This window comes from Phacochoerus africanus, chromosome 3 (assembly GCF_016906955.1).
Source record: "Phacochoerus africanus isolate WHEZ1 chromosome 3, ROS_Pafr_v1, whole genome shotgun sequence".
Lineage (NCBI taxonomy): Eukaryota > Metazoa > Chordata > Mammalia > Artiodactyla > Suidae > Phacochoerus > Phacochoerus africanus.
Genome location: NC_062546.1, coordinates 118,176,118 through 118,203,541, shown reverse-complemented (window position 1 = coordinate 118,203,541; position 27,424 = coordinate 118,176,118). Strand labels below are relative to the sequence as shown.

Below are 27,424 nucleotides of genomic sequence, written 5' to 3'. Positions count from 1 at the left end.
CATACTTTTTTTTTTTTTAGGAGAAATGCAGACCTGGGTATATTTTATTAAAAATATGCTCTGAAAAAAAAATGTTTTTGACCAATCAAGGAGTAAAAGCAAACTCTTGATGATTTTGTGGTTATACCTAGATGTTAGATTATCTTCCAACCCCCAGCAACTTTCTTGGTGATTTCATAGCTTTTGTTTCAAACAATAAAACTTGCCACTTATAATTGACACAAGTGTGCACATCATTTCCAAAACCAGATGCAAAGTCTTAAAGGAAGGAATTTTGGTTCATTTGTGTTTCCATCCTCATGACATACAACCATGCTGGCTCCCAGGAAATATTTATTAAATGGATATAAACATTAATAGTGAAATGATTTTTTTTGTTTGTTTAGTTAGACTATCAACATTTCTAAAGTCTGTACACATGTGTAATTATAGGAAAACCACCTAAACCTTCAGCCATGAAAAATATAGTTAAATTTTTTAAATCCAAATTTTAAAAATTTGCAATGGCTTAAATCATATTTATTAGAGAGTTTTTAACATTTTAAGAAATATTTCACACTCCATATGCTTCTATATTAAATTTATTTCTGGATTTTATATCTTTAAAGTTTCTTCACTTTATTATAAATACTTATTTACATGGTGATTTATAAGAATCTGTTTCATTTTAGATGGGATTTTTGCGAATTATCTGAATATCTACATATTAACTGACTGGTCGCTGTTCCTCCTTGCGGTGCTGAAGAGTCACTTGTTTGGGAGTCAGGGACTGACATGGTATTAATAAGGTTGATTTTTTTTTATTATCAGTAAAAAATAATAAGAAAATGTAATAATATCTTGTAATGAGCACTTACCATGTTTCAAGTATTTTCTCTGAGAATAGATATTATTTGTCCCATTATATAGATGAGGAAACAGAGAGGCTCAGACAATTCAGTATTTGTCAAGATTATATAACAAGTTCCATGCCAGCCTCTCCTGTGTTCTTTTTACCCACTGATAACAGAGGTAGAGGGTGAAAGAAAAACCTTCAGAGGACTCCTTTTGTGACCTCTGTCATATGTCTCTGTAAGACTATGTGATCATTGAATCAGCTACTTTAAAGGTGGTCTTTTCCCCTAATGAGATTACTTGGAGCCAATCCGTTCTATGAATCAAGTTTCCTGGGCAAGATACAGAAATATATATGCACATTTACTGTGATAAAAGACATTAAATCTAGAACGTTCCTGGTAACAAATTCTAAGTACATAGATAATTTAGAAGGAATATCATGACCCCCCCCCCACCCTTGAGTACACTCACACAAAAAGGTCTGTGCATTAAGTATATGAAACTCAGGTTTTTCAAGAACAGAATAAGCATAATATATGGTATATAGCTTCAACTATTTTGTCCTTGATTTTGATGATTTTCAGATCAATTTTGAAGATGCAAAATAAAAACTGTAGCTTTTTGTTTAAACATCAGATTGCAATGGAAGATTATTTGGTTTTAGCAGTTTTACAGTAGGTTGTTTGTGTGTGTGTGTGTGTGTGTGTGTGTGTGTGTGTGCTTAGACTGACTTATTTTGTCAGTTTTTAGTTTTTTCCCCCCCAGGCAAGATGCCACTCTCATCCCCTGCTGCTGTTAACATTTAAAGCAGGCAGCCTTTTGTTGCACTGTGGTGTAAATTCCAAGTGACTGATGATGATTAAATAGAAAATGAAACTTGAATGGCACTATCTCAAAATCTACTTAAAGTCATGACAGTTATCTCTGTAGCAATTCATCAGTTTTGAACACATGAAGAATAAGAAATCATGGGGATTTTTTTGTGGCCAGATTGCTTTTTTCTTGAAATCAGAGGGGGGAAAATACCCATTTGTCCCAGATCACTAAAACAGTGATATGGATTTTCAAATAGGGTGGAAATATAAATACACAGTTAATTATACCTGAACTTGAAATCAACACTGTACCTGTTTTATAGCTGTTGTAATCTCTTACTTGCATACAGATACTAATGTTTTTTTAAAAAGAGAATGCATACCTGTAATTAAAAAGCAAGCACTCAGGAAAGATAAGACAGAATTAATTGGGATTACAACTCTTCTTTCTGCATTGACTGCAAAAGCCCGATGATCTGAATTGTGCTTCAGCAGTGAGCTCAGGACTCCCTCCAACCCCCAAGGCTCTTCTTTAACATTTGTTATTACTTAGCTATTTTATTTGGCAGGGATCCCTTCTATCTCATCTTCTAATGCACTGGCAGGCTTCCTGTTGCCAATAGCTTAGAGCCTAGTACTGCTAGGATAAGTGACACAGCCGAACTTTCTAGCCTCTGCATCCTTATAAATAATGCATCTGGTTTCCTGTAACTACATGAACCCTTAGACTTCAGTCGGCATGTCTCTGTTAGTCAGGGTAAAAGAGTTGGTAGATGAACAGTTGTGGAAATATTTGTAGGCAGTTATTATCACTGATTAGAACCCGATTCCATTATATATGCATTAATCACTGGGTTAAATGCTAATGGAATGCTTATGATATTTATAGTAGACATAAACAAGATATAGAAAAAGACTATCTTTGCTGACTAAACTGCAGGCTTAATTTTACATGTAAAGTGCTTGTAATGTTAATCTAGGGCCTTTCACTACTCCATCAACTATAATTAGATCTAATTTACTCCTCATTTTTAAAACCTCTTTTAGTTTGCACAGAATTCATTGACTTTTCAGGTGTGTGCACACTTGTCCTTAAAAACAATAAGGAGATGAGGAGTTCCCGTTGTGGTGCAGCAGAAATGAATCCGACTAGGAACCATGATGTTACGGGTTCGATCCCTGGCCTCTCTCAGTGGGTTAAGGATCCGGCATTGCTGTGAGCTGTGGTGTAGGTCACAGACACAGCTCAGATCTGGCGTGGCTGTGGTGTAGGCCAGCAGCTATAGTTCCGATTAGGCCCCTGGCCTGGGAACCTCCATATGCCGTGGGTGCAGCCCTAAAAAGACAAAAGACAAAACAAACAAACACACAAGCAAAAAACAATAAGGACATTAAGTATCAGGCATTGCCAGTGAGCTGCTGTGTAGGTTACAGATCTGTCATGGATCCTGTGTTGTTGCTGTGGCATAGGCCTGCTGCTGCAGCTCTGATTTGACACCTAGCCTGGGGACCTCTATATGCCACAGGTGCAGCCCTGAAAAGCAAATATATATTATATATTCCCATATATATTTCCAATATATTCACATGTATAAATTTCCCACATATATAGGGGAAATCTGTGGCAGAAGAGGCATTAACTAAAGACCAAACTTTCCCTTTTCACTTTATAATGAATAACTTTAACTTGGTGTAAACTCACAGTGTTGTCTTTCTTATTTATTTATTTTTATTGAAGTATAGTGAATGTATACTATTACAGAAGTACAGGTGTACAACATAATGATTAACAATTTTTAAAGATTATACTTCTTTAATCTCTACTCACTTATAGTTATTGTAAAATATTGGCTATATTCCTCATGTTGTGCAGGATATCCTTGTAGCTTATTTTACACGTATTAGTTTGTACCTCTTAGTTCCCTACCCCTGCATTGCTCCTCCCCTCTTTCCTTTCTCTCTCCCCACTAGTAACCACCAGTTTGTTTTCCATATCTGTGAGTCTAATTCTTTTTTGTTATATTTACTACTTTGTGGTATTTTTTAGAGTCCACATATAAGTCATATCATGCAGAGTTTGACTTTCTCTGTATGACTTATTTCACTTGGCATAATAACCTCCAGTGACTCTTTTAAAAATCTTCTTCCATTGGCTGCACTTTCAAAATAGAATTCTCAGGAGGAGAAATAAGGATCCTCGTAGTGAGTATTATAAATAAGGAAGGACCAGTGTGTATGTACTATTTGCCACAATGTCCAACCTACTTCTGTTTTTCACAGTTAGCCTTCTCTTCTGTCTTCCAAGGTGACTCAGACCTTACCACTCTCAAGATGTGAATCATATCTCTCTCTCTGCAGATAACCTCACTTGCTACTTCAGAGAAAAGAGAGACTGCAGGGTAGAACTGCTTTTACCTTCTTGCTAACAGATCTATAACCCTCAGCCCAATACCAGGGCTGAGGCATAAGTGGCCACTTAGTAACCATTTTTTGCTGTGGATAAATGGATGGATAGGTAGATAAATTAGATAAATTAACATACATCTTAGGGCTTTAGAAATGTCAGCTACTTTTATTATTTAAAATACAGTTACCTTAAAATCTGAAACCTACTGCTTCTGAGAAGCAGGTCATCTTGAGGTTTCCATTTTTTACCTGCCAGACTGTGAAAAGTTAGTTTAAATGCTGAGCAGCAAATTTCCTAATTACTTGCTCTACATTGGCTGAATTACAGTAATATCATTTCATTTTGAGTTGGACAATTCAAGCATTTAGCCTTAATTTTTTGACAGCATACATATCACTAAAATAATTATTTTTGTACCCCTTCAACACATTTTTTCCCAGTCAGAGGTTATTTTGAAACCTCCGATTTCCAGAAGTACGCTAGCTCTGGGGCTGAGATGCCTAAAAATGTTTTGCCTTTCTTGCACTTTTTACTTCATTTTTTTAAAGTTTTATTAATTTACAATGTTGTGCCATTTTCTGCTGTACAGCAAAGTGACCCAGTCATATATATATATATATATGTATGTATGTATGTATATATATTCCCTTTCTTCTATTATCTTCCTTCATGGTCTGTCCCAAGAGACTGGATATGGTTCCCTGTGCTATATGGTAGGACTTCATTGCTTATCCATTCTAATTCTCGCACTTAAAAAAAAAGTTCAGAGATCGCTCTCTGCTATTCTCTTACATCACCAAATGCTTAGGTATCTTTAAACGTGCTTAAGAAGTAGAAGTACTTCTCTCAATAGATTCATTGGTATTAAGGGATGTGAATGGTTAACAGTAATTTATTTTTTGACATAGCCATACAAAACTTTGTGTCTTTTTGAAGGTAGAGGGAAGAATGAGGGGGATCCAGTTAGGCATGGATACCTTTTGGATAGTCAGTGGCAGACTATGGCAAATGTTTGGAAGGACAGGAAGTGCTGATAGAAGAAAAGACAGGACTAAATCCAGGTATTTAACTTGGGGTTAAGGAGACTTAACCTGAGGATGGGTTATTTGTCTGACCTCTAGTGACAGTGTCCTGGAAAAACCTCAGGGAAGACTTTTTGAGAAATGCTTCAGAAGATTTATGTTTCCTTTGAGAAGCCTGTCTGAAAAGCCTTCAAACCATTTACATTAAGCCTTTTCTTCTTATAGACAGTAACGTGGGGCAGAAAGAAGCCTATAGATGAAACTCTTTGCACTCCAGTCATAGGTAAAAGAAGTACTTTTCCTGGGAGGTTAAATTGCTTGGTATGCCTCTTGCTGTTGGTGACATGATTTAGTTAAATACAGATGCTTTTAGAGGGGCTTTGTACTGCATCATAAATATTTAATAGTTTTATAAAATATCTGTATGCATAACTGGGTGGGAAATACAGCCGTGGAGAAACTCAACTTCCACATCACAGTCTCTGGCCTTATAGTGTCCACTGACCAGCTGACCATTGAAAAAAAGTATATTCAGGATGGGGGTGTCGTTCACAATGAAAGGATTCTTTTTTGTTTCTCAACAGAATGAAGCTTACTGTCTAACCCTTCTGATTTTGTCAGTAGCATGAACTTTACGATTTCCCGATTCACATTATTCATAGATGTTCCAATTCCCTAGTGATTGAAGTATAGCATTAAGAAAAAAATCCCTTCTCAATAAATAAATGGTAGAGGAGGAGGGGATAGGAAAAGCTCTTAGATTTTCCGCAGCAGCTAATGGTTTGTCATATAAAGTACTTCATTGCCATTAGATAATGATTCAAATTGTATGAATCTTACATTCTGGATATAATTTTGAAATTCATCTTAAAGTAAGAGGGGTAGAACAAAGTGGGTAGGGAGGGGTCATGCAAGTGGAGGAAGGAAAATAGTTGCAGGTTACCAAATGTGGGATTGGTAGATTGTTTTGTTTGGCATTGACTAAAGAATTTTTTACAATAAAACTTACTCTATTTATGGTGTCCAGAAACAGCCATAAAAAAATCTTTTTAAGATTTTCTAACGTTTTGTTATGAAAATTTCAAATACACAGAAAAGTTGAAGGAATTGTAAACAACTTATGCCCAATCCCTAGATTTTACTCTTAACATTTGCATATTTGCTTTATCAAATATCAATTCATTTATCTATCAATCAGCTTTTTATTTTGGATGCAATTTCAAGTAAGTTGCATATGTGAATGTATCTTTTCCAAATATTCCAAAATACATGATTCCAGTATGCTTTATTACATTATTTAAAATAATGTATTGGTGATGGATTATATCAACAAATAGAATATAGGTTTCTCTGGAATAATCATTATATTTGGACCTGGGAGTTTTTAGTCACCATATTTCTGAATATAATTCAGTCATCACAAGCTTTCCTTTTCCTCTTTCTTACAATCACTCCTTCTCCTTACAGTTCTCCAGATTAAAAGAGCAGGTAACCCTACTTCTCAGATATTCACAACATTTGCTATTATATATGTTTGAATCATGACAGTGTTCAGCTGATACCTGTTTTGAGATAAAGCCTTCTTTCCTGAAGATGATCTCCCTTCCATCCACCAGTGTCCCTTTATGCTATGCCCGTCCATGCAAGCCATTAGAGCCCACATTCTGTGTGTCCTCTTAGTGATGAAATGCTGTTGAATAGCTGAGTCCACATGTGAATACTGGTTTCATAATAACTTCCGGGAAAAGAGTCTGAATATTCAGTAGAGTTGTGACCAAAAGTGGTCGTGGGCGCATTAGATATTAAACTTTCAAGTAGAAATAATCACAGCTAAAGGTCATAGTGAGATATTTCTATGGAGATAACCCATGACAGTAGTGACAGAAAATCCAAACTATCCACGCTATGGTAGTTGCTCAAGGGCATCTATAGGGACAGTAGGTAACTAAAGCCCTTCCTTTGTAGAAATGAGTTGGAAAAGGAGGAGCAGTAGACCTGAATTCCAGTCTTGACTCAGAAATTAATTTTGGTGCCCCAGGCAGGTTATTTTTATCTCTTAAGACTTTTTTCTTTTTGTATAAGATAAAATTCATGAGCAAGGGCTGGCTGTTCCAACTCCAAGAGTCAGTCAATGAAAAATTTAAATCTAATTATTCTTAAGATTATGGTTCATCTTTGCATTAAGCCTACATCCTTTTACTGCAAATAATTTCTGAAATAGAAAGAAAAGAAACAAGTCATTATTCAACCAATCTGATGCCAGCAACACATTGTGTGGTTTATGAGAGAAACTTTTGAATTGGAGGTCAAATGAAAATCATATTTTTATCTTATGACTATCAAATTCATACTTTTAATGTAATCAAAATTGTAACAATGCAGAAAAAGGTTCCGCCCTTTGGATTGAGAAACAGTGGAAATATATAAAGCTGGCATTTGGTTTTTAAATAGGGATACTTCTGCTTGTATGAATATCATAAGGCTTATGACCTTACAACAGAATTGCCAATCAGGTGGTTTACTCGGAATGCCAGATCAGTTCTGGAAACTGCATATACTTGAGGGCTCCTTTTTTTTTTTTCCTTTGGTGCAACTTTATATTTTCATGTTGATCAGTAACAAGGAGAGAAAACTGTGTAGACTCAAGGGAAAATGTATATTGTAAGAGGTTTCCTCTGGTTGAAGCCTTCTCATATTTAGAAATTTTGACTATATTTTAAAGTAGAACAATTCAGATCAGTCCTTACCCCACGCTTCCTTTGTTTAGCGTAAGTTGTGAGGGTTTATTTATACATGGTTTTATATGCTGTTTCACAGTCTCTTGAGTAGCTGATACTTTCTTACAAGTAATTCATAACTGCCTTCATACGTGGGCCATCTCATGCTCAATGGTTTATGAAACAGAAGATTTTAAAAAACAAATTAAAAAAATGGATTTATCCCTTCCATTTTTGTGTACTAAGAGAGAAAACTAAGAAAAGATGTAGGGTTAAACAAGTATGAGAAGTATGAACAGAGTAAACTGTTTTATAAAGGCTTTATTTGTAATGAAAAACAATTTCTTGCTTATACAACGCATGAAAATTGTTTTTTGACTGTAATAAAATAACATTCTAGCTGAGTAAAAAAAACAAATTAAGAGATTTCTAGGGCATTTTTTAAAAGTGATGTGCTATACACTACATTTTTTGATTGATCTGGGGACCAGTTTATAGAGTCACCTGACCAATAACTGAACTGTAAAACAAACGGCTAGTGCCCAAATATAAATCAAGTTTAAAAACTTGCTGTTTTTGAAACTTTACTAAATTTATATTACAAAGCATTGATTAGCAATGTTTAATTCCTTATGTTTAATTTCTCTTACTACACCAAAGTACAGTCTTTATTATTTTTAAATAAGATTGTACATGTACCTGCACATAAAACACGAATTATCCCTTGTATATTTGTTACATTTGCCATAATACTTAAACATAGAACAAACAGAAATTCTGTCTTATCTGTGGTGCTCTGTGCTGTGAACTTAACTTATAGTAGTGAATATTAATGATACCAAGCAAAGGCATTTGTTCAAGGTAACTGATTCCACATACATTGTTCTATTAAGCATTATGAAGGACCATCTATCCATATAACATCAGAGTAGTCACTATAAAGATGACTTTCCTTCAGGTTTTTCTTCTTTCCATGATACACAGAATCATTTAACATGATTTGCGTTGATTCACACAAGTAAAACTTTGTATGACATATCCTTGATTTTAAGACATTTTTTCTGTAGTTTATCCATTCCTCTATAGTAGAGTTTCCATAACGATGTATTCATTCAATAATACTTACTGAGTGGCTTCCATGTGCCAGGCATGTTGTAGGTAGTAGAGATATAGTGATGAAAACAGACATAAGTGCTTGCCTTTATGGAGTTTATGTTCCAGTGATGGGTTTAAGACACACTTCACAACAAAGCACACAACATGTTGAAAATGCAGATAATTCAAATGACTGCCACTTTCTCCCCATCTTTGGCTCATATTTCTATATATTCCAAATATGGGAATGGAATGGTGTTGAATAATGAGAAATAACATTTAAAGAATATAAAATGAGATAGACTTGTAAGCCTTTGCCCATTTTCTCATAAAACGTCTTTGAATTGAAACTCTCAATGACACATCAATTTTTCTATCTTTACTTGTGCTTTTGAGTTCCTTGGGATGCCTTATTGCATCACCAACATCAATTTAGTGTTCACAGTTAATTAATAGTTGTCAGAGATTCAATGCTACATGACCTATTAAGATTTTTTAGAAGAATAGCAACGTATACCTGACAAAGTCTCATTATTTTAGTGCGGTTCACTAGTAACACTGATCAGATGGAATATGTTTTCCTTTTACTTTTTTTAGGAAATAAAAATGCTTATATTTTTAATAAAGCTAATATTTTACATTATCATTATATCTAATGCTTATTTTTTATATTTTAATTTTTTATTGTTATTTCCCCAATACAATTTTTTTCTGCTGTACATTGTTTTCCTTTTAAAGTTAAATGTTGGAGGGAGTTCCCCTCGTGGGGCAGTGGTTAATGAATCCGACTAGGAACCATGAGGTTGCGGGTTCGATCCCTGCCCTTGCTCAGTGGGTCAGGGTTCCGGCGTTGCCGTGAGCTGTGGTGTAGGTTGCATACGCGGCTCGGATCCCGCGTTGCTGTGGCTCTGGTGTAGGCTGGCAGCTACAGCTCCGATTCGACCCCTAGCCCGGGAACCTCCATATGCCGCAGGAGCGGCCCAAGCAATGGCAAAAAGACAAAAAAAAAATAAATAAATAAATAAAAAAGGTTGGAGAAGCTGAAACCATGGCTAGTGTGCAATATAATTTTTTCATTGAGTTGGAATTCTCATGACATAAAATTAACCATTTTGCTGTGAACCATTCATTGGCATTTATCACAGTGATGTGCAGCCACCATTTCCATCTAGTTCCAGACATGTCCGAGTAATTTTAAAAGAAAGATGACTTGTAAAACTAAAAATAAAATCAACCATTTGTATATAATTAATGATTTTACTTATGGGGAGTGCAAAAATAATAGGTTCTCTCCAGGTGAACCCATGATAACCATCAGATTTAATAAAAATCTTTCAATATAAAATTCTCACATCCTCATCTTTGAAATCATTTACTGTACCTTGAGCTATAGCTCAAGATGAAGGGATCTAAATGTATAAAGAACAAACTGTGCAGGGTAAATTGATCCTGTTACAAAATGAGAACACAAACCACAGTCAATATTCAACATTTGATACAGCTTCACACAAAATAATTATTCCAATTAAGTCAGTTTGTCTTTTCTGAGATAATGTTCGCTGGGTAATAATAAAGTATAATCAGTCTTGACTCACCATCAAAGGGGGAAGAAAAAATAATTGCCCCATAAGGTGAAATGAGTTTCTTCTCACCCGTTTCACATTGTGAATAATGTAGAAGGACATTAAAGAGTATTTGGTTTGCCCTTAGAGAACTTTTCTGTTTAGTTGAAGAGAGAATTACAGGAAAGACAGTTAAATGTTGGGTTATTCCCAAAGTTCCATCCACTGAAAGGATCTGTGGTAGAGAGTTAAGTGTAGTTGGAGTAACAGAGTTTCCCAAGATGAAGATAAATTCATAAAAGGCATATTTGGGAACAATCATAAAAATTTGGTAAGCATGTATATCTGAACTGGACATTAAAATATTTGAAAATATGGAGGGGAGTATAGAGGGTATGTTGAATAATACATGGATATGAAAAAAAGTCTACCAATTTAATAGAGGTGTCATAATCAGTGTAGTTCCATCACAATTAAAAATAAAACCAAACAAAATACATATATTTAATGGAGAGCACAGCTCTAGTTTTGGACACTAGGATACTGATAAACATGGCCTTCAAAGGAATTGCATTCTTCCGTCCTATATGCATAATTAAATAATAACACCTGTGAAGAGGCACCCCAAGTAGAATTAAGGAATCCTGTGACTGAGACTTGGGATCCTGGAAGGGCTCCGTGGAGGAGCTGAGACATGAGCTGGGTGAAGATTTTCAGATGGATGAGAAGAGGCTAACTGATCCATTTGAATACTTTGTCCTCTCATAGGAAGCAGCAAGTTTTAAGGATCCTTTTAAGCCCTGAAGCTTTCTTGTGAAAATCATGATTTCATAATTCATTAGCAAATGAATAAATCATGACAGTTTATAGATAGTCATCTTCAAAGATGATAATTCAAAAGTGAAATCACTGCTGTCGTCATGGTATTAAATACCGTGAGGTAAATTCTACTTTTGCAGCCATAGACTTAAGGAGCGAGGGTAAACATTTCAGAGATAAACAATTTTGGAGTGAAAGAGTCAAACATACCAGAAAAAAGGTAGAATAGAAAATAAATTTGCATAATATGGACAAAAGCAAAGTGGCACTTGCCATCCTTTTTCATCTGCTGGAGTTATGCTAAATACTTCTGATGATAACAAATTAAAGGAGAAGCAGTAGCCTATCTTGAATTGAAGTGGCAGGAGAATTTGAATATTTTTATTTGATGACATAATAGGATGGTTTTCTTCATTGAAGCGGGCTTAGGGAGAAGCTGGAATATTATGAAAGTGGATCAGAAACCAAGTATGTTTTGACTTTGTTCTGCCAGATCCCATTCTACATGACTGTATCTCCTCTTAACCTCAGGTTGGTTTACTAATATTTACTTCCTTACCTGCTGTGGCGAATTAATCGTGGCTGCAAATTTTTTGTCACTCTCTCTATCAAGATTTATTTCCCCTGACTTTGAATCTCAGCTGGCCCTGTGACTGCTAAGCCAACAGCGTATTCCCAATAGGGAAATAACCTCTGCCACTTCTGTCAGTCTCAAGACAGCATCCTATCAGAACCTAGTTGCCATGCTGTGAGAAGCTTAAGCCAGGTGGAGAAGCCACATGTTGGTGCACCATCACCATTTGACGGTGCACCATCACCATCTGACAGTCCCAGCTGAGTTTCCAGTTGATACCTTGCATCAGCTGCCAGTCAGGTGCATGAAACTTAAATGTTTCAGTTCAGTTACATTTCCAGTGGATTGAAGTTTCAACTGACATCTGATGGAGCAGAAGAACCACTCAGCTAAACCCAGTAAACCTGCAGACTAGTAAGAGATAAAATGTAGTTATTTTTTTCAGGGCACTTATTTTTTCATAACAATGTATAACTGAAATAACTTTCCAAAGAAAATCCCAGAACTAAAACAATGAAAGTGCTCATTCAATTTAAACTATAAATATATCCTATTTAGATAACCTATGTTTAATTCTTATAACTTCTGAAAATCATTAGGTGGAATTTTAGAAGGCTCTTGTTTTGGAAACTAAGTAACTTGAAGTTCATTTCCAGCTACATGAAGGTAATAATGCCTATTTCATTGTTACACTTTCTGGTTCACATATTTTTCTGATTGATGTGATAGATAAGCAATCCATAATCAAATGCATTCTTTTGATTAAAAATGAGAAATAGGAGTTCCCGTGGTGGCTCAGCTGTAACCAACCCGACTAGTATCCATGAGAATGCGAGTTCGATCCCTGGCCTTGCTCAGTGGATTAAGGATCGGGCATTGCCGTGAGCTGCAGTGTAGGTTGCAGACAAGGCTTGGATACCATGTTGCTATGGCTGTGGTGTAGGCCGGCAGCTGAAGTTCTAATTTGACCCCTAGCCTGGGAACTTCCATATACCACGGTTACAGCTCTAAAAAGACCAAAAAAAAAAAAAATAGAAACAGTGTTTTTCAGTAAAATAGCATGAGTCAGACCTTTGTTCAAAAGTTGGTCCTACTGCTTAATAGATGTGTGTCCTGGGCTAAGTTACCTACACCACCTGAGTCTTTTTTTTTTTTTTTAAGATAATATTTACTGTACAGGATTAATGAAGATCAGAAATCATGGATGTTAAGAACCTAGTAGCGTTCCTGGCACAATGATGGAGCTCAATAAAAGTAGCTTTTGTTGTTATGAAGGAGGTGATCATGTAGCTTTAAAAAGGTAGTAAAGATTCATTTTTCAAGGGGACATGGAAATAAGGGTGTTGCTAAGCTGCGTTGGAAATGGAGTCTGAATGATTAATCCTTGGCAATTCTTCCTACAAATATGCATGTTCTCTTCAAAGAAATTCTGATTCCCTTACCCCATCCACCCTACTCAGGTTCTCAGTTCATTATTGCTGTAGAGGAATTAATAAAGGGATAAAGGTAACTCTGACTCCTAGTCCCAAGAATAGAACTAATGGAAAATTTCTTAGTTCTATCGTTTTTCCATTAGTTCCTGTCCTACTCCCTTTCCTCAATTACATTTACCTTCCAATTTGATAGGAAACAACATTATAGGATGCTGGCTCTTTGCAAGGTGATCTTAACTCTAAGAAGCCAAAGGGGTCATGGATTATATCTCTAGGAGGACATGCACACATCCCACAGTCTGATTTGTGTAGTCCAGGGGAAAGAACAGCTGTGGCAGCCCACAGGACTCTGTCTCTGAAGTTTTGTTCTAGCCTTTACATAATATGTTCTTTTCCTTTGTAAGTATTGGTCACCTTTAATATGACGTCTATTAATCTCAGCAGTGCCCAGAAATCTCTTTGTCTGCTGATTATGTTTGTTCTTCATGATTAAGGTGAGGTGAGCAGTCAAGTGAAGGGCCACTTTTCTTAACTGTGGGTTACTGCTCTTGGTATCTTTTCTTACCTGCTTAATTTGGGCTACCTGAACCCCCTTTTGGTCTTGGAAATCTAGGTGACCTTGGCTGTGGGTGAAATGCCAAAATATTAGACATGAATGGAATATTGGTTTGGGGCAGAGCTGAGGAGTTAAGTGTCACATAATTAAAGTGGGTGATCTCTAAAGGAATTATCAATTATTCTAAAATTTAGCATAAATATTTACTTGCCCATATTGGTTGTATTTGCATGAATGTTGATAATTAAAATTATTCTAACTTTTTTTATTAAAGTATAGTTGATTTACAATGTTTTGTCAATATCTGCTTTACAGCAAAGTGACTCAGTCATACATACATATACATTCTTTTTCTCATGTATCTTCCATCATGTTCTATCACAAGAGATTGGATATAGTTCCCTGCGCTATACAGCAGAACCTCATTGCTTATCCATTCTAAATGTAATAGTTTGCATCTACTAAAATCTTAACTCCTCTTAGTTTGAATACTATACATGCCTTCATATAGATTTTCTATGATGTGTAATTTCATGTTTGTTACTAGAATCTTTAAGAAAAACCTCTGCTTTAAATCAAATAGTTAATGCTTGAAAGTAGGCATAGAAATTATTTTATTTTTGCTTTTTAGAAATTATTTTAAGGGACTTGTTTCTGGTGTCTAAAACCAGGTTATATAGAGGTGAATGTAAGGATAATTCATTTTGTCCATAAGCTTGTCAGTAATAATTACAATTATGCAAATTGGTTTAGGCTTTTGTCGTTTGTTGCTAGCTATAGTACTGCAAACACATTTGAAGATATTACTACCCTTTAGCTAATTTATACTTATGGACTAATTTCATTTTGAAAGAAATGATAATATTATCTCATGTCCACTTACAGCTTAAAAATATTTCAAAGCAGTGGAGAGTGTGTGCTTTGCCAAATACAGTGTGCTTAAAGCAGATTCTCTCCAGACTTAAGCTCTAAATTTTACTGCTTCTGGGACTCACGTGGTGGTTATGTAGTATGGATTTAGAGACAGTTTTTAAGACCCCTATTGACATAGGTGAGCGAAATGGTTCCTTGGAAACTATTCAGGTGTCCAGTCACAGGAGAGCATGGATTAAAGGTTCAGATGCATACAGCGTGTGCTGACAGGAAAATAACGGGAGGTTCAGGGCAGACTACGCTCTTTATTAAGGGCAGTGCATTTCTTCCAGTCTTTTAACCACTGCTGTTTTAAAAGGAAAAAGAAAAAAAAAAGGTCAGCATTGAAACGATCTGTAAGGGAAAACTCCCAAAACTTAACCCACAAGGCATGCTCTTATAGAAACTCTTCTTAACACTTGCCGTGCGGTTAGAGCAGAGGACATGTGGTATATATTACAGCACCAGAGAATTCAACCTGCACAGTGTGGAGTCACCGTGAAGGCTAATTTCAAGATGAAGTAAGAGCCCTTTGCTTCCTTTGTGGCTCTGTTACTTAACCAGTGTTTCTTGTCATCATGGCATTCATCTAAGACCCTGTGAGTGGGACAAGGCAGTGGAAATTTAAAGGGGACCAGAGTAGGGACATAAGAACCCCTCTTCCCTTCCCGAGCACCTCCCCCCCCCCCTTCTTCCAACATACACTCAGCACTTCCCACTGGGCATCACCAAGTCTGACACAATCATTGCAAAAACGGCTGAAGACAGAGCTGTCCATGGTTAAGAAAAACTGTTCTCACTGTTGGTTGAAAAATCAGGTAATCACAGTCCTCTCGGTGAACAAAACTTACTAGAGGGCTCGGGAAGGAACACTGTCTCTCAGCAGCAGGCAGGAAGAAACTGCTGTTGAAAAGCTTACCTCTCTAGGGAGGAATCAGATATCAGACTTTGCCAAGACTCAGGTCCAACCCATAAGGTCCCACCTACATCCCCCGCCCCATCTCAGCTTTGTTAGATCGCTTGAATCGATCGCTGGCTTTTTCTGACCCAGCAGTGGGTGCAGGAAAGAGAGCCAGCCAGACTTAGAGCAAGCAAGGTGGGGGTGGAAGACTGGGGCCGCTTTGGTAGAGAGAAAAAAAAAGAGAGAAAGAGAACAGGGATGGGGGCCATAGGGACGAAGCTTAACTGGTGCCTGCCTGCTTCTCTTTGATTTGATGGCCTTTATTCCTCCTAATTGGATAAAATAGGAAGTCACTGGCAGTCCCGTGTTGCAGGGTATACTGATTTTACTCAGAACAGCCAGCAGCCCCAGAGTGTGGATGGAGGGTGGGGGTTGGGAGAGGAGAGAGGAAAAAGAAAAAGAGAGAACATCTTTGAATGAGGGGAAAAGAAGGGAAAGAGACGGTGAAGAAGGGATGAGCCCAGAGGAAGAAAGTGAATGAGGGCTCAGGAAGGACAAAGAGGAGTGGTTGGGGGTGGGGGCGGAGGTAGGGCGGGGAGCGCAGTTACCGCCCCTCCCAGCCGCGCTCTCGCCTTCGGATCCCTCTGTGATGATACTGTTTGCAGTGATGCTTGGAGGGCAGGCACCTGCTGCTCTGTAATGATTCAGCCCCTTTCAGCCGTCGCGTTAACACAACAGGATGCTGTTGCTACTGTCACTGCTGCCTCTCCTGCCGCAGCCGCTGCTGCCGCCGCCGCCGCCGCCGCTGGTCCTGCTTTTGCTTTTACTTCTCCTGCATGACAGTTGTTTTCTCCATCTGAGCAGACCCCAGCTTCAGATGCTCGAGGTGAGAAACATGCCATTCAGTTTGGGCTACTGGTTTACTTAATTGACCAACCACCAGCTTGGTTTCTCTTTTTGGCCTCTGTCCTCTTTGACCAGCTGGGATGGTTTGGAGAAGCATTTAAAAGAACTGCAAAAGTGGCCCAGAAACAGCAGTAAAGAATTACAGTATACTTTTATTTGGTAGTTGCTAGAGGCTTTTTTCTCCCTTCTTTGCTCCTGAACTCTTGCTTTTGATAATGGCCTTGGACTTGGACGACTTATCGATTTCCCCCTGTAAGATGCTGTATCATTTGGTTGGGGGGGGCTCTGCATGGTAATGGACGGTGAGGGAGGCCAGGCCTTCTGGAGGTGAGCCGATGGAGGTCTATTCCCCAGCCATGTCCGAGGTAGCTGCTGAGAGGTCCTCCAGCCCCTCCACTCAGCTGAGTGCAGACCCATCTCTTGATGGGCTTCCGGCAGCAGAAGACATGCCAGAGACCCAGACTGAAGATGGGAGAACCCGGGGACTCGTGGGCCTGGCTGTTCCCTGCTGTATCTGCCTGGAAGCTGAGCGCCTGAGAGGTTGTCTCAACTCTGAGAAAATCTGCATTGTCCCCATTCTGGCTTGCCTAGTCAGCCTCTGCCTCTGCATCGCCGGCCTCAAGTGGGTCTTTGTGGACAAGATATTCGAGTATGACTCTCCTACTCACCTTGACCCTGGGGGGTTAGGCCAGGACCCTATTATTTCTCTGGATCCAACTGCTGCCTCAGCTGTGTGGGTCTCATCTGAGGCATACACTTCACCTGTCTCGAGGGCTCAGTCTGAAACTGAGGTTCAAGTTACAGTGCAAGTTGACAATACCATTGTCTCCTCTGAGCCTTCAGCGGTACCAACCCCGAAGAATCGTATTTTCGCTTTTTCTTTCCCGCCGGCTACTGCACCACCCTTTCCTTCACCCACCCGGAACCCTGCGGTGAGAACACCCAAGTCAGCAACTCAGCCACAAGCAACAGAAACTAATCTCCAAACTGCTCCTAAACTTTGTAAGTAGAGAGAGGGGGGTGATGCTGTCTAAAGGAGAGGGGTGGGCTTTATTGAGGTCCTCAAAAGCATTTTCTGGAGCACCTAGCTGTGTCCTGTTCTTCTCCGATTTTAACGGCATGGTTTTGTTGAAGCATATCATGTAACTGGGAGGCTTGGGCAGGACGAGGGAAAAGATCTTGTCAACTGCTGGTAAGAACTGATGCCCTAACTTGAATAGGGGATCCAAAACTTCAGTGTCTGTGAGTCATGCATGTTTTTCTGTTCAAGTCCATTTATTTCTAACACTTTTTAAAGTCAAAACATCAGACCATCCTTTTTTCTATATATATATATATATATGTATATATATATATATATTTAATATATAAAAGTGACAGAAGTGAGTATGATCTTATGTCTTTTTTTTTCCTCTGTGTAAACTTCCAATCACCTCTGCTCACCTTACTGTTACCCTCTGCCTCCCAGCAAGCCCAAGCTGCCTGTTCTCTTTCTCCATCTCTGCATCCTATCCTCTAAACCTCTTCTTTCTGGGTTTGCATTTTAATTGGTCCTTCCTGATATCGCATGAAGTCTTAACTCATGGGCAACACTCAAACTCCCACCAGCATCAGACAGTTGCTGTCCTGCTTAGATTGTACTTACAGTACTGAGCACTGATGAAAGGCAGTTTTATTTTATTCAGGATATGGTACAATTCTGCAGGAAAGGATTTTCCCAGATTAGTTTTGTCTTCTGTAATCAAATGTTTAAATAGCTTCCTTGACAATAGTTTAAAAGTACAAGATCCATTAGGTACATGGTTTGGGGTTGGGTTTTTGTTTGTTTGTTTGTTTGTTTTAAGATGTGTCATTCTAGTCCATCAAATTGCAGCAGCCCGGTTTAATAACTTGTGATTGAAGAGAGGCCACACTCTTAAAACAATGCATACTGCCATTTGTACTGGGTCATTGCAATGCTTTAAAATGGAAAAGTGGACAAATATGAAACCATGACTAGTCAGATTGTTCTAAAGGTTATTATAGAAAGAGAGGAGTTTTCTGTAGCGTTTTTTAAATGTTTCTAATTTATTTTTGTTTGTCTTCTGTCACTTTTTACCATTGAAAAGATTCTCTTAGAAAAAAGTAAAGGATCAGAGGATTCTGTCTGAATAACGTGTGTAAAATCTTTTAGCATTAAAGCAGAGTTGAGGGTAAAGATTCTGTGATGAAACACTCACCCCTTCTGTTTCCCTTTAGATGGTAATCAAGAATAAAAATATCTTTTTGCAGACATTATGTTCAGTAAGAGGGAGAGCCGTGTGTTCTAGAAACGTGGAAAAACTTGATTTGTGCTTGTGATTCAAGCTCATTTTATACACATCCGTTTCAGTAGCAAAGACTTAAAGGAAAAAAGAGGCTGGTTTTTCAGGTATAATTAGGGAAGAACTGCTTCTCTGCAGACACTGCTTTGTATCTCTATCAACCCCCTGAAGCATCATTAAGGATCTGACAGCCATCACTGCATTCACCGCCTCTTCCCACCTGGCAAAGTGACCGGGAAATAATACCCAGATGAAATGACAGGCTATAAAAAGCAAGTACAGATCATGCAAAGAGAAGCAGAATTCACCAGGACGGCAAGGTTACTTCTTTGTCTTTATCATTTTCAACTTAAGCCTTTAATTAAAATGTGCCTGCCTAGGTTTAGCTGTCCAGAATAAGAAAGAGGACCCTTTGAAAAACTCTTCAACTAAATTCTATAATTTTGTCATTGGAGGAAAACAAGCAAACAAAGAAACCTCCAGCACGTTTTTTTTTTTTTTTTTCTGGTGGAGGCCCATGTTCAAAAGTATGTTGTGATGTTTTGAGAAATTCTTTTTTTAGGTAAATTCTTCTACTAAGTGTTTTAATAGATTATACATTCCATACAGTTTCTTTTCTTTTTTTTTTTTTTTTTTTCCCAAGCTGGGGCATTGATTTTTTCTGGCATTTATATTGAGTGGAAAAGATTTACTGCTGCCTAAAAGCATCACAGAGGCCAGTTCTGGCCAGATACACAGCTGCATCTTTCTGAGTGCATTGGAGATAAGCCTGCAAAAGCTGTCTGGGAAGTAGTTTTCTCCAGAAAAGTTAGGGCTGGAGAGTTGGTTCACGCTTTGCCACCAATAGGATTTGCTGTGCGGGATCCTCTGGGTTAAATTTTTGAACAAGTACCTGAAAATAACCTAAACACTTAATATCCTAAAAATTGTGAGTCTGTGTTACTTATTTTTTTTGAAAGGAATTTGTCCAGGGAGCTCTGTTTTCAAACACTCATAAGTTGTTTAAAAAGCTTATAACCATTAACTAAAAGGAAAGGGAAAGAAAAAAAAAAGGCTTGGAATTAGATTGTCATTTTACGATCTCTTTCACTTTTTACTCTTCTGCTAAGAAAGTATCGCTTAGTCACAGAAAGAAGCGGGGCTTTTCTTTCATCATCCAGCGCCGTTTGGACATGAACGAAGCTGTCAGGGCTTATATTTTCAAAAGACATTATCATATCTGAAGCATGCTCTTCTGTGGTCTCAGGACCTTATTCTCCTTTTCTGTTCAGGATATTCAGCATATTATGCACAGAGCTGTAGCCTTCAAGGTCATAGTCTGTGGAGGACTAATTGATTCTTCTTTATCCTGGAGCCTGAGAGAATGGAAGAGAGACAATCTAGTAATTGTGTCTGCTGTGTTATTTCCCAAGCCAAACTACCTATTAGCGTATTAGGGTTTTATTCAATAAATACTAGAATTCCTCTCTCCCTCGCTGACTCTTCTAAAATCAAGATATTCATTGTTTTTATTATAATAAAAAGCAAAATATCACATTCTAAATTGCCTAGCATTAGAGTGGCTATGTCAGGTGGTCTAAAATAGGTATTTCTTCCATAAGATAATATAATTTCATGTTCTCACCCTATTAATCTATGCATACATGTAGATACCAAGACTTCTAATACAGGGTTGGAATTTAACACATAGACTATCTATAAAATATGAAAACATTAGAATATACTTATATATAATACTAAAGTTTTTCTGTGTGTGGTTAGTGGCTTCTCACTACAATCGTTGTATTGCAAAGATAATAAGTTTTTCATTTTCATCGAGTCGCATAACATTCAAACCATTAATTTATTTTCTTTGCCTGGGCTTTTAAGTTTTTCTTACTCTCCGTCTGTATGGAAAGATATGACCTGGGAGATGGCAAACTTAGATGACTAAAAAAAACAACTGACTAATTAAATTCTAACCAGGCTACTATGGTACCATCTTGAAAGAAAATGCATTTCTGGTTGGGAGAGCCTGGTTTACAGATTTTGGGGTATAAGAATGTGTTAGTATTTTCATCTTAGGCCAGATTTGTTTTGCTTTGTCTTAAATCTTTGTACTGTTAGGTTTCATGGCAAACCATTGTTACCACATTGACAATATGAATTACTACCATATGCAAAAGCTCAACATAATTAATTGGATATACCATAGGGTTTCTTCCCTTCAGTTGAAAAGTGGCATTCATGTTAAGCCCAATAGATTCTTTTAGTTTCTTGCGATTATAATTAGAGATATTTCAGAATGGTGATCCCACATAATTTTTCTCTGCTTTAATCTTATTTGTTGAAAGCCTAAGACACTAAAAAAAAAAAAAACTGGAAGATCCTCAATTTGAGCCAAATAATTCTATAAATTTATTGATGAGGAAAGCCAGACTCTGAAAGATTGAGTAAAATCAATTCTTTCACTAAAATTCACAAGACTCAGAAAGATTTAAGAAAATCCAAAATAGTAGAAATCAGACTAATGTTCTGTCTCCCAGAATTTACTCACTTTTCTCCTTTCTTCCTTGCTGTCCCTTCCCATTCTCCTAATTATGTCTTGAATCTTACTTTTCTAATTATACCATATTGGCTTTATATGTCAGAATTCCATTGCATTCTAAGGTATCAAAGCCTCTTCACCTTTCTTTTCTTTCCTATATAACGTTATTGCATTTTTATATGGAGCAGCATTTACACATCTTAGAAAAACACACACCAAAAGAAGTCTCCACGCAGTGAATAACATACTGGTTTGTTACTGGCACCATCAATTCAAATGCCCATCCCTTTTCTTTCTCTCTGCTTTTTCTTTTCCTTTATATGTTTACACATATCAGTATTTCTGCATTCCCAGAAAATCATTATGCCCCAGAACTTACATCTCTGTTCTTTCTTCCTTTCCTTTTAATAATTCTTCATAGTATCCTTTTAAACCACGAAGGAAGAAATAAATTGTAGAATGAAACCAGGGCATAAAAAAGTTATGACTTGTCTAATGTTAAACTAGAAGTCCCCGGGAACTAGGACTATAACTCTTGTCTGCTGAATCTATCGAATTTTCTAATAAGCCGTAAAAGACACCATATCTACTTTTATGCTCATGTTTCCATTTTTATTATTGTTATATCCATGTTTCAGTTGTCTTCCACCACTTCCTCTTTTTTTTTCCTTTATTCAGTGAGTACCTATTAAGCACCTACTATGTGCCAAGCATGGTTCCAGATGGGTTATATCACAATAAAAATAGAGCTTGCCCTCATAGAGCTTATGTTCTGGTGGATTTTTAAGAATCTATTTGCGCAACTCAATTTGAGTTCTTTCTTTACTCTCTTATACATACACTCTTGAATTCAGTGTTTCTTCTCCTTATCTTCATTTTAGTCACACTTTGACTGCCATTCCTATTCCTCCCCTAGTATTCCTCTTCTCTATCTGTGGAGTACTGAACACTTGTCCAACAATGTCCTTTATCTTAAAGTGACACTAATCCCATTCCTGCTCCCAACAAGCTGGGTCACTTTGGGTCATTCCAATTTGGCCTCTATGGCACTATTTAACCAAACCATTGAAGTGGTTAGAAGGTAATATCTTAGTCCTTTAGGAACTCTTTCTCTCTCTCTCTCTTTTTTTCTTTTTTCTTTTCACAGTCACACCTGTAGCATGTGTAAGTTCCCAGGCTCAGGGTCAAATTGGCTCTGCCACTAAGGCCTACACCACAGCCACAGCAATACTCGTTCCAACACTGCAGCTGGCAGCAAAGCCAGATCCTTAACCCACTTAGTGAGGCCAGGTGGAACCCACATCCTCATGGACACTATGTTGGGCCACAATGGGAACTCTGGAACTCTCTCTTAAAGTGGAAAATATATCTAGAATTCTATCATGGAAAGATTGTGAGATTATTTTCAGATTCTAGCAAGCTAACAGCTATAAATATTTTTGATTATACTTTGTATGTATTGTCAGAGCTTACAAATGAATGGTATTAAAAAATTCCTGAGGTTGTTTAGAGAAAGGCTACCATATGTTATTAAGCTATTTAGTTCTGCAATTGAAAAACAAAAAAGCAAAACCTTTGTTCATATGCCATTAACATAAAAAGTGACTGAACAGAAGTGAGATAAGATCAGTCTTCATCTCAAACCTGTTGCAATCTTTACTGCGTTGAATTTAACCCACCATTGTGTGGTTCACAGGTGATTTCTGAATAATATAATTGATATTCTATAATCATAGACTTCTATATGTTGAACATTGGGAGCAGTTAACTGAGTGACTTCCAGAGTGAGGAAATTCAGATCTGGAAAAGTGAAGTGACTTGTCCAAGTACACTACAGCTAATTAGCACCAGTGCAGAGAGAAAAATTGAAACCATCCTTTCTTCTGTACACCTTGTTATTCTTTTTCAAATTGTTTGTAGTATTTATATTCAATTAGTGTGTATTACCTTAATTCATATGATTTTGATTTCCTGTTATTTATTTATTTATTTATTTTTGTCTTTTTGTCTTTTTTTTAGGGAGGTTCCCAGGCTAGGGGTCTAATCAGAGCTACAGCTGCTGGCCTAAGCCACAGCCACAGCCACACGGGGTCCAAGGTGCGTCTGCGACCTACACCATAGCTCACGGCAATGCCAGATCCTTAACCCACTGAGCAAAGCCAAGGATCGAACCTGCAACCTCATGGTTCCTATTCAGATTCGTTTCCACTGCGCCACAGTGGGAACTCCCTCCTGTTTATTATTTAAATCCTATTAGTATAATTTTCATCCCTCCACTACAGATGTCTTCTTTCAAGAAGATAATTTTATGTGATTTGGATCATAAGATGCCCTTTTTGGAGTAGGGGTTGGACATCCCTTTCCCACCAACATAGTATCTGGGAAAATTTTTTAACCATCAAAGTAACCCCAATGGAAGTGGGCCACTTATTTGGAAAGAATGACATTTTTTCTTAATGGAAGTGTTCAACCAGTGACATTGTTGGGGGACATTCAGGGCCCAAGCAGATTGTTAAATATGTTTACCACTGATATCTTTTACAGCTTTGATTTCTCTGTCTTATCCTAGAGCATTAGCTTTCTAGTTGGGCAGACCAGAATGTTAATCCTACCTGCCATTCTTCATGGCCTTGAGCAAGTTAGATCACCCTCTGAATCTGTTTCTTCATTTATTCATGAGAATTGTATTATGCATCTCTTGGGGCTGTCTAGGGGATTAAATGAGTTATTGGAAAACACCAAGTCAATATGAAACCAGTACCAATTTTCTCTCTTATTCTACGTCGACTTCTTTCTTCACTCTATTCTTTTCCTCCTTTGATCTTGACAGAGCAGTTTTGTAACAAAATCTGGATAGTAAATTTGGGAGTTTGGGAAAGCTTACGAAAAACTAAGAAGATATAAATTGAGCAAGCATCATGTTAAAGTGGAGATTGTACTGGAAACTTGACATCAGATTCCAGTCCTATCATTTATAAGCCAAATGACCTTGAGCAAATTACTTCACCACTTGCGATTTAGTTTTTACATCTGAACAAATGGGAATGCAAATGCCTAAAACACTCATGAGATTGTATAAAAGACTACATAAATTACTCTTTGTGGAAAAGAATACCCGATATTAGGACAGGGCTTAGGAAATATTAACTTCCTTCTTTCTTCCCGCTATCATGGATCATATATACAATGTACACACATGTTAACATTCCTAGAAATAAATTGTACAGAGTCCTAACAGGTGGATTAATTTGTTATGTCTTAGAATGATGTAGAACTTTAGTAATTTCTCAAACCCTCGTGTAATAAACAGAGTGGTTTTTCCCCATAACAAGTGACTAGGATACATAGATTATTATTCTTTGGGTAATGTTCAAAAATCATGGGCTGAGAGACTTTCTTACAGGCAGAATGCTGAGGAATCACTTGTAAGAAAGAAAAAAACACATAGTAACTAAAATTGTTTGTCAAGAAAGTACCTTTCATGGGAAGATTGGGTAGTGAAAAGGAATTCATATCATCTAGATGTAGCACATGGGAAGAGCTGAGCCAAAAATATCATGAATCCTTTATTTGAATGAAAATGACATTCCCCTAACATTTTTTGTTGTTCCAAACTGGAATTTCTAGACCTTCAAAAGGTGGAAATTAAGCTGCTCTTAGCATTTCACAAAGCTCATAAAAATAATTTACATAGAATAATTTTACATGAGCCAAATCAAACATAAAAGTTCTTTTAATTTGATTATATATATATATATATATGCATATATATATATATACACACACATACACAGGAGTTCCCACTCTGGCAGAGTGGGTTAAGAGTTTGACTGCAGTGGCTCAGGTTGCTGCGGAAGCACAGGTTCAGTCCCCAGCCCAGGAACTTCCATATGCCAAGGGCACATCCATAAATAAATATATATACACACATATATATTTTAAATATATTATATAAATAATGTATCTATGTTTGATTTATACATGGAATATCCTAAATAAAAGAAGTGATTTTATGACTACTTAATAAATAAAACTGGGCAAATAAAATCATTTAAAGTGTAAAGGAAATTGTTGTTCATCAATAAGTTTGAAAACAAAAATAAAAACAAACTCGAGCCCTATATCTAAATGCTAGAGTCTTGTAGAAAGTAAAAGAGGAAAAAAACTGTCTTAGAAGTATAGAGTAATTGTCTCTTAAATATATTCTGGAGATTCTGCTACAGTGAACTTAAAATGACATTTTATTAACTGGATTACTGGTCCCTCTCCTACAAAAAGGAAAAAAAAAATAAACAGTGCATTTCTGGATATACACAATTTTAAGGAGATTTGTGTAATACGGCTTGTCATTTAAAAACAGATATAGTAATAATAATACATGTGTTTTCATTTATTCCTTACTATAGAACTAGAAATATGTGAAAACTTTTATGCTTTGGTCATCTTGAGTCTTATTAATTCAAGTATGATAGATTTGCTGCAGAAATTGAATTCTGAATCAATGTTGGAGCAATGAGGCCACGACTTCTAAGGGAAAAATATTTAATAACTAGGGCAGATTTTACTTGGGTATAGGCTTTTCTGATAGTGCAGTGGAAATATGCTGATGGACCCAATAAAATTTGATGAATTGTAATGGAAAGCTTCCTCAGGTAAAGCATTTCTTATTTTTCATCAAGAATATGGTATGATGAGATGAGACCTGAATTACTATAATTTTCAGTGATATTCACTTGAGTATTTGTTGTGAGCCTCATGGGAAGCCCAGTATTCACTTGAGTATTTGTATTGCCTCTCTTGAGGAGCTACTATCCCAGCTAAAGGGAAATTCAGGAAGTCTCTTTTAAGCAAAAATTAGCGTGAAATTTAATGCTCATATAATTCTTTACTTGAAAAAAGTTTCTTCCATAAACCATTTTATTTTAAAAACGCGGTTTAAAATTAAACCAAACATACACCATTCATATGCATTTGAAGATGAGAGCAACATGAAAGATAAAGATGGTGGCCACAAAGGAAACATAATTAATAGGCAAATGACACCACAACTCTCAAGCCTTCCCTTTGGTACCTGTGTTGGTATTGCATGTTGATATAATTTTATTTCCCTAGTTCTCCTCTCTTCTCCCTCCCCTTTATTTCTTACTTCCTTCCTATCCCACAGTTATTTTTCTCTTTACTCCCCACCCCCAATGCCTTCTTCTCCCGTGACCTCGAGTCATGTTCCTCCTCAATTCACCCATCCTGCCGGGGTCCCAGAGCATCAGAGGATATGGAGCAGATGGCCCAGAGCTGTGGTTTCTCACTCAAGGCAGGGGGAGGGGGAGGGAATGAGACCTGGACCGCAGACCTGACCACGATTAGCCTGATGACTTTCACTGTTGCCTCTTCCTTTGCTAAGTAACAGGAAGTATTTGTTTTATGAAATATGTTGGTGTCATGCAATAAAAGCTCCATAAATAAATGGGATGATCTAAAGACAGTGGAATTGAACTCTTGTTAGCATTTGTTTGTAATCCCTTGGTGGAGCTTCCTGGGTCATAATTGCTTGCCCTTCTGGGAGCAAAAGGAATGAGTAACCATTGATTGTTACATGATGCTGAGTATTGCCTACAAAGCAAATCTTCAGAGTGATTAGTGGCAGCATTGAGTGTTATAACTCTGATCTTTCCTGGCTATCATCCTTAGAGCACGCTGGATTTTTACTGTTTTTCCCATCAAACAAATCTTATGATTTTTCAAAGAGATAAGAAAAAACAACATCATGTTCTGTGAAGACTTTGGTTTACATAGAAAAAAAAATTATATAAAATAATTAGGCAGTCTTTTTATCTTTCTGCTTCAATGACAGCAGGGAGATATCTACTTGAACCTCTGCCTAGGAAGTTCAGTTTCATGTGACTGTGATCCTCTAATTATAGTTCATCTGAACTCTGGAACCTGAGGTACACATAGCCCATGACCTACATGTTACTAATCACTAAACTGTATGTAAAAACATTGGGATCCATAGTAAGCCATTGGCTTCTTAAAATCCT

At 37.2% G+C, this 27,424-nt stretch overlaps 1 protein-coding gene across 11 annotated transcripts in view; it reads left to right on the top strand.

The window, feature by feature from the left end:
• The window catches only part of NRG1 (neuregulin 1), a 1,067,009-nt gene that overhangs the window by 936,532 nt on the left and 103,053 nt on the right, over nucleotides 1-27,424 (top strand). Inside the window, exon 1 of one of the 11 annotated variants that reach the window (XM_047772528.1) lies at nucleotides 16,241-17,558. The exons of 7 other annotated variants lie outside the window; for them this stretch is intronic. In XM_047772528.1, coding sequence (XP_047628484.1) covers nucleotides 16,892-17,558 — 667 coding nt within the window. In that variant the 5' untranslated portion in view covers nucleotides 16,241-16,891. Of the gene's footprint in view, nucleotides 1-16,240; nucleotides 17,559-27,424 lie in introns of those variants that run through there. 3 more of the 11 variants (XM_047772530.1, XM_047772523.1, XM_047772524.1) reach the window with 3 other exon arrangements.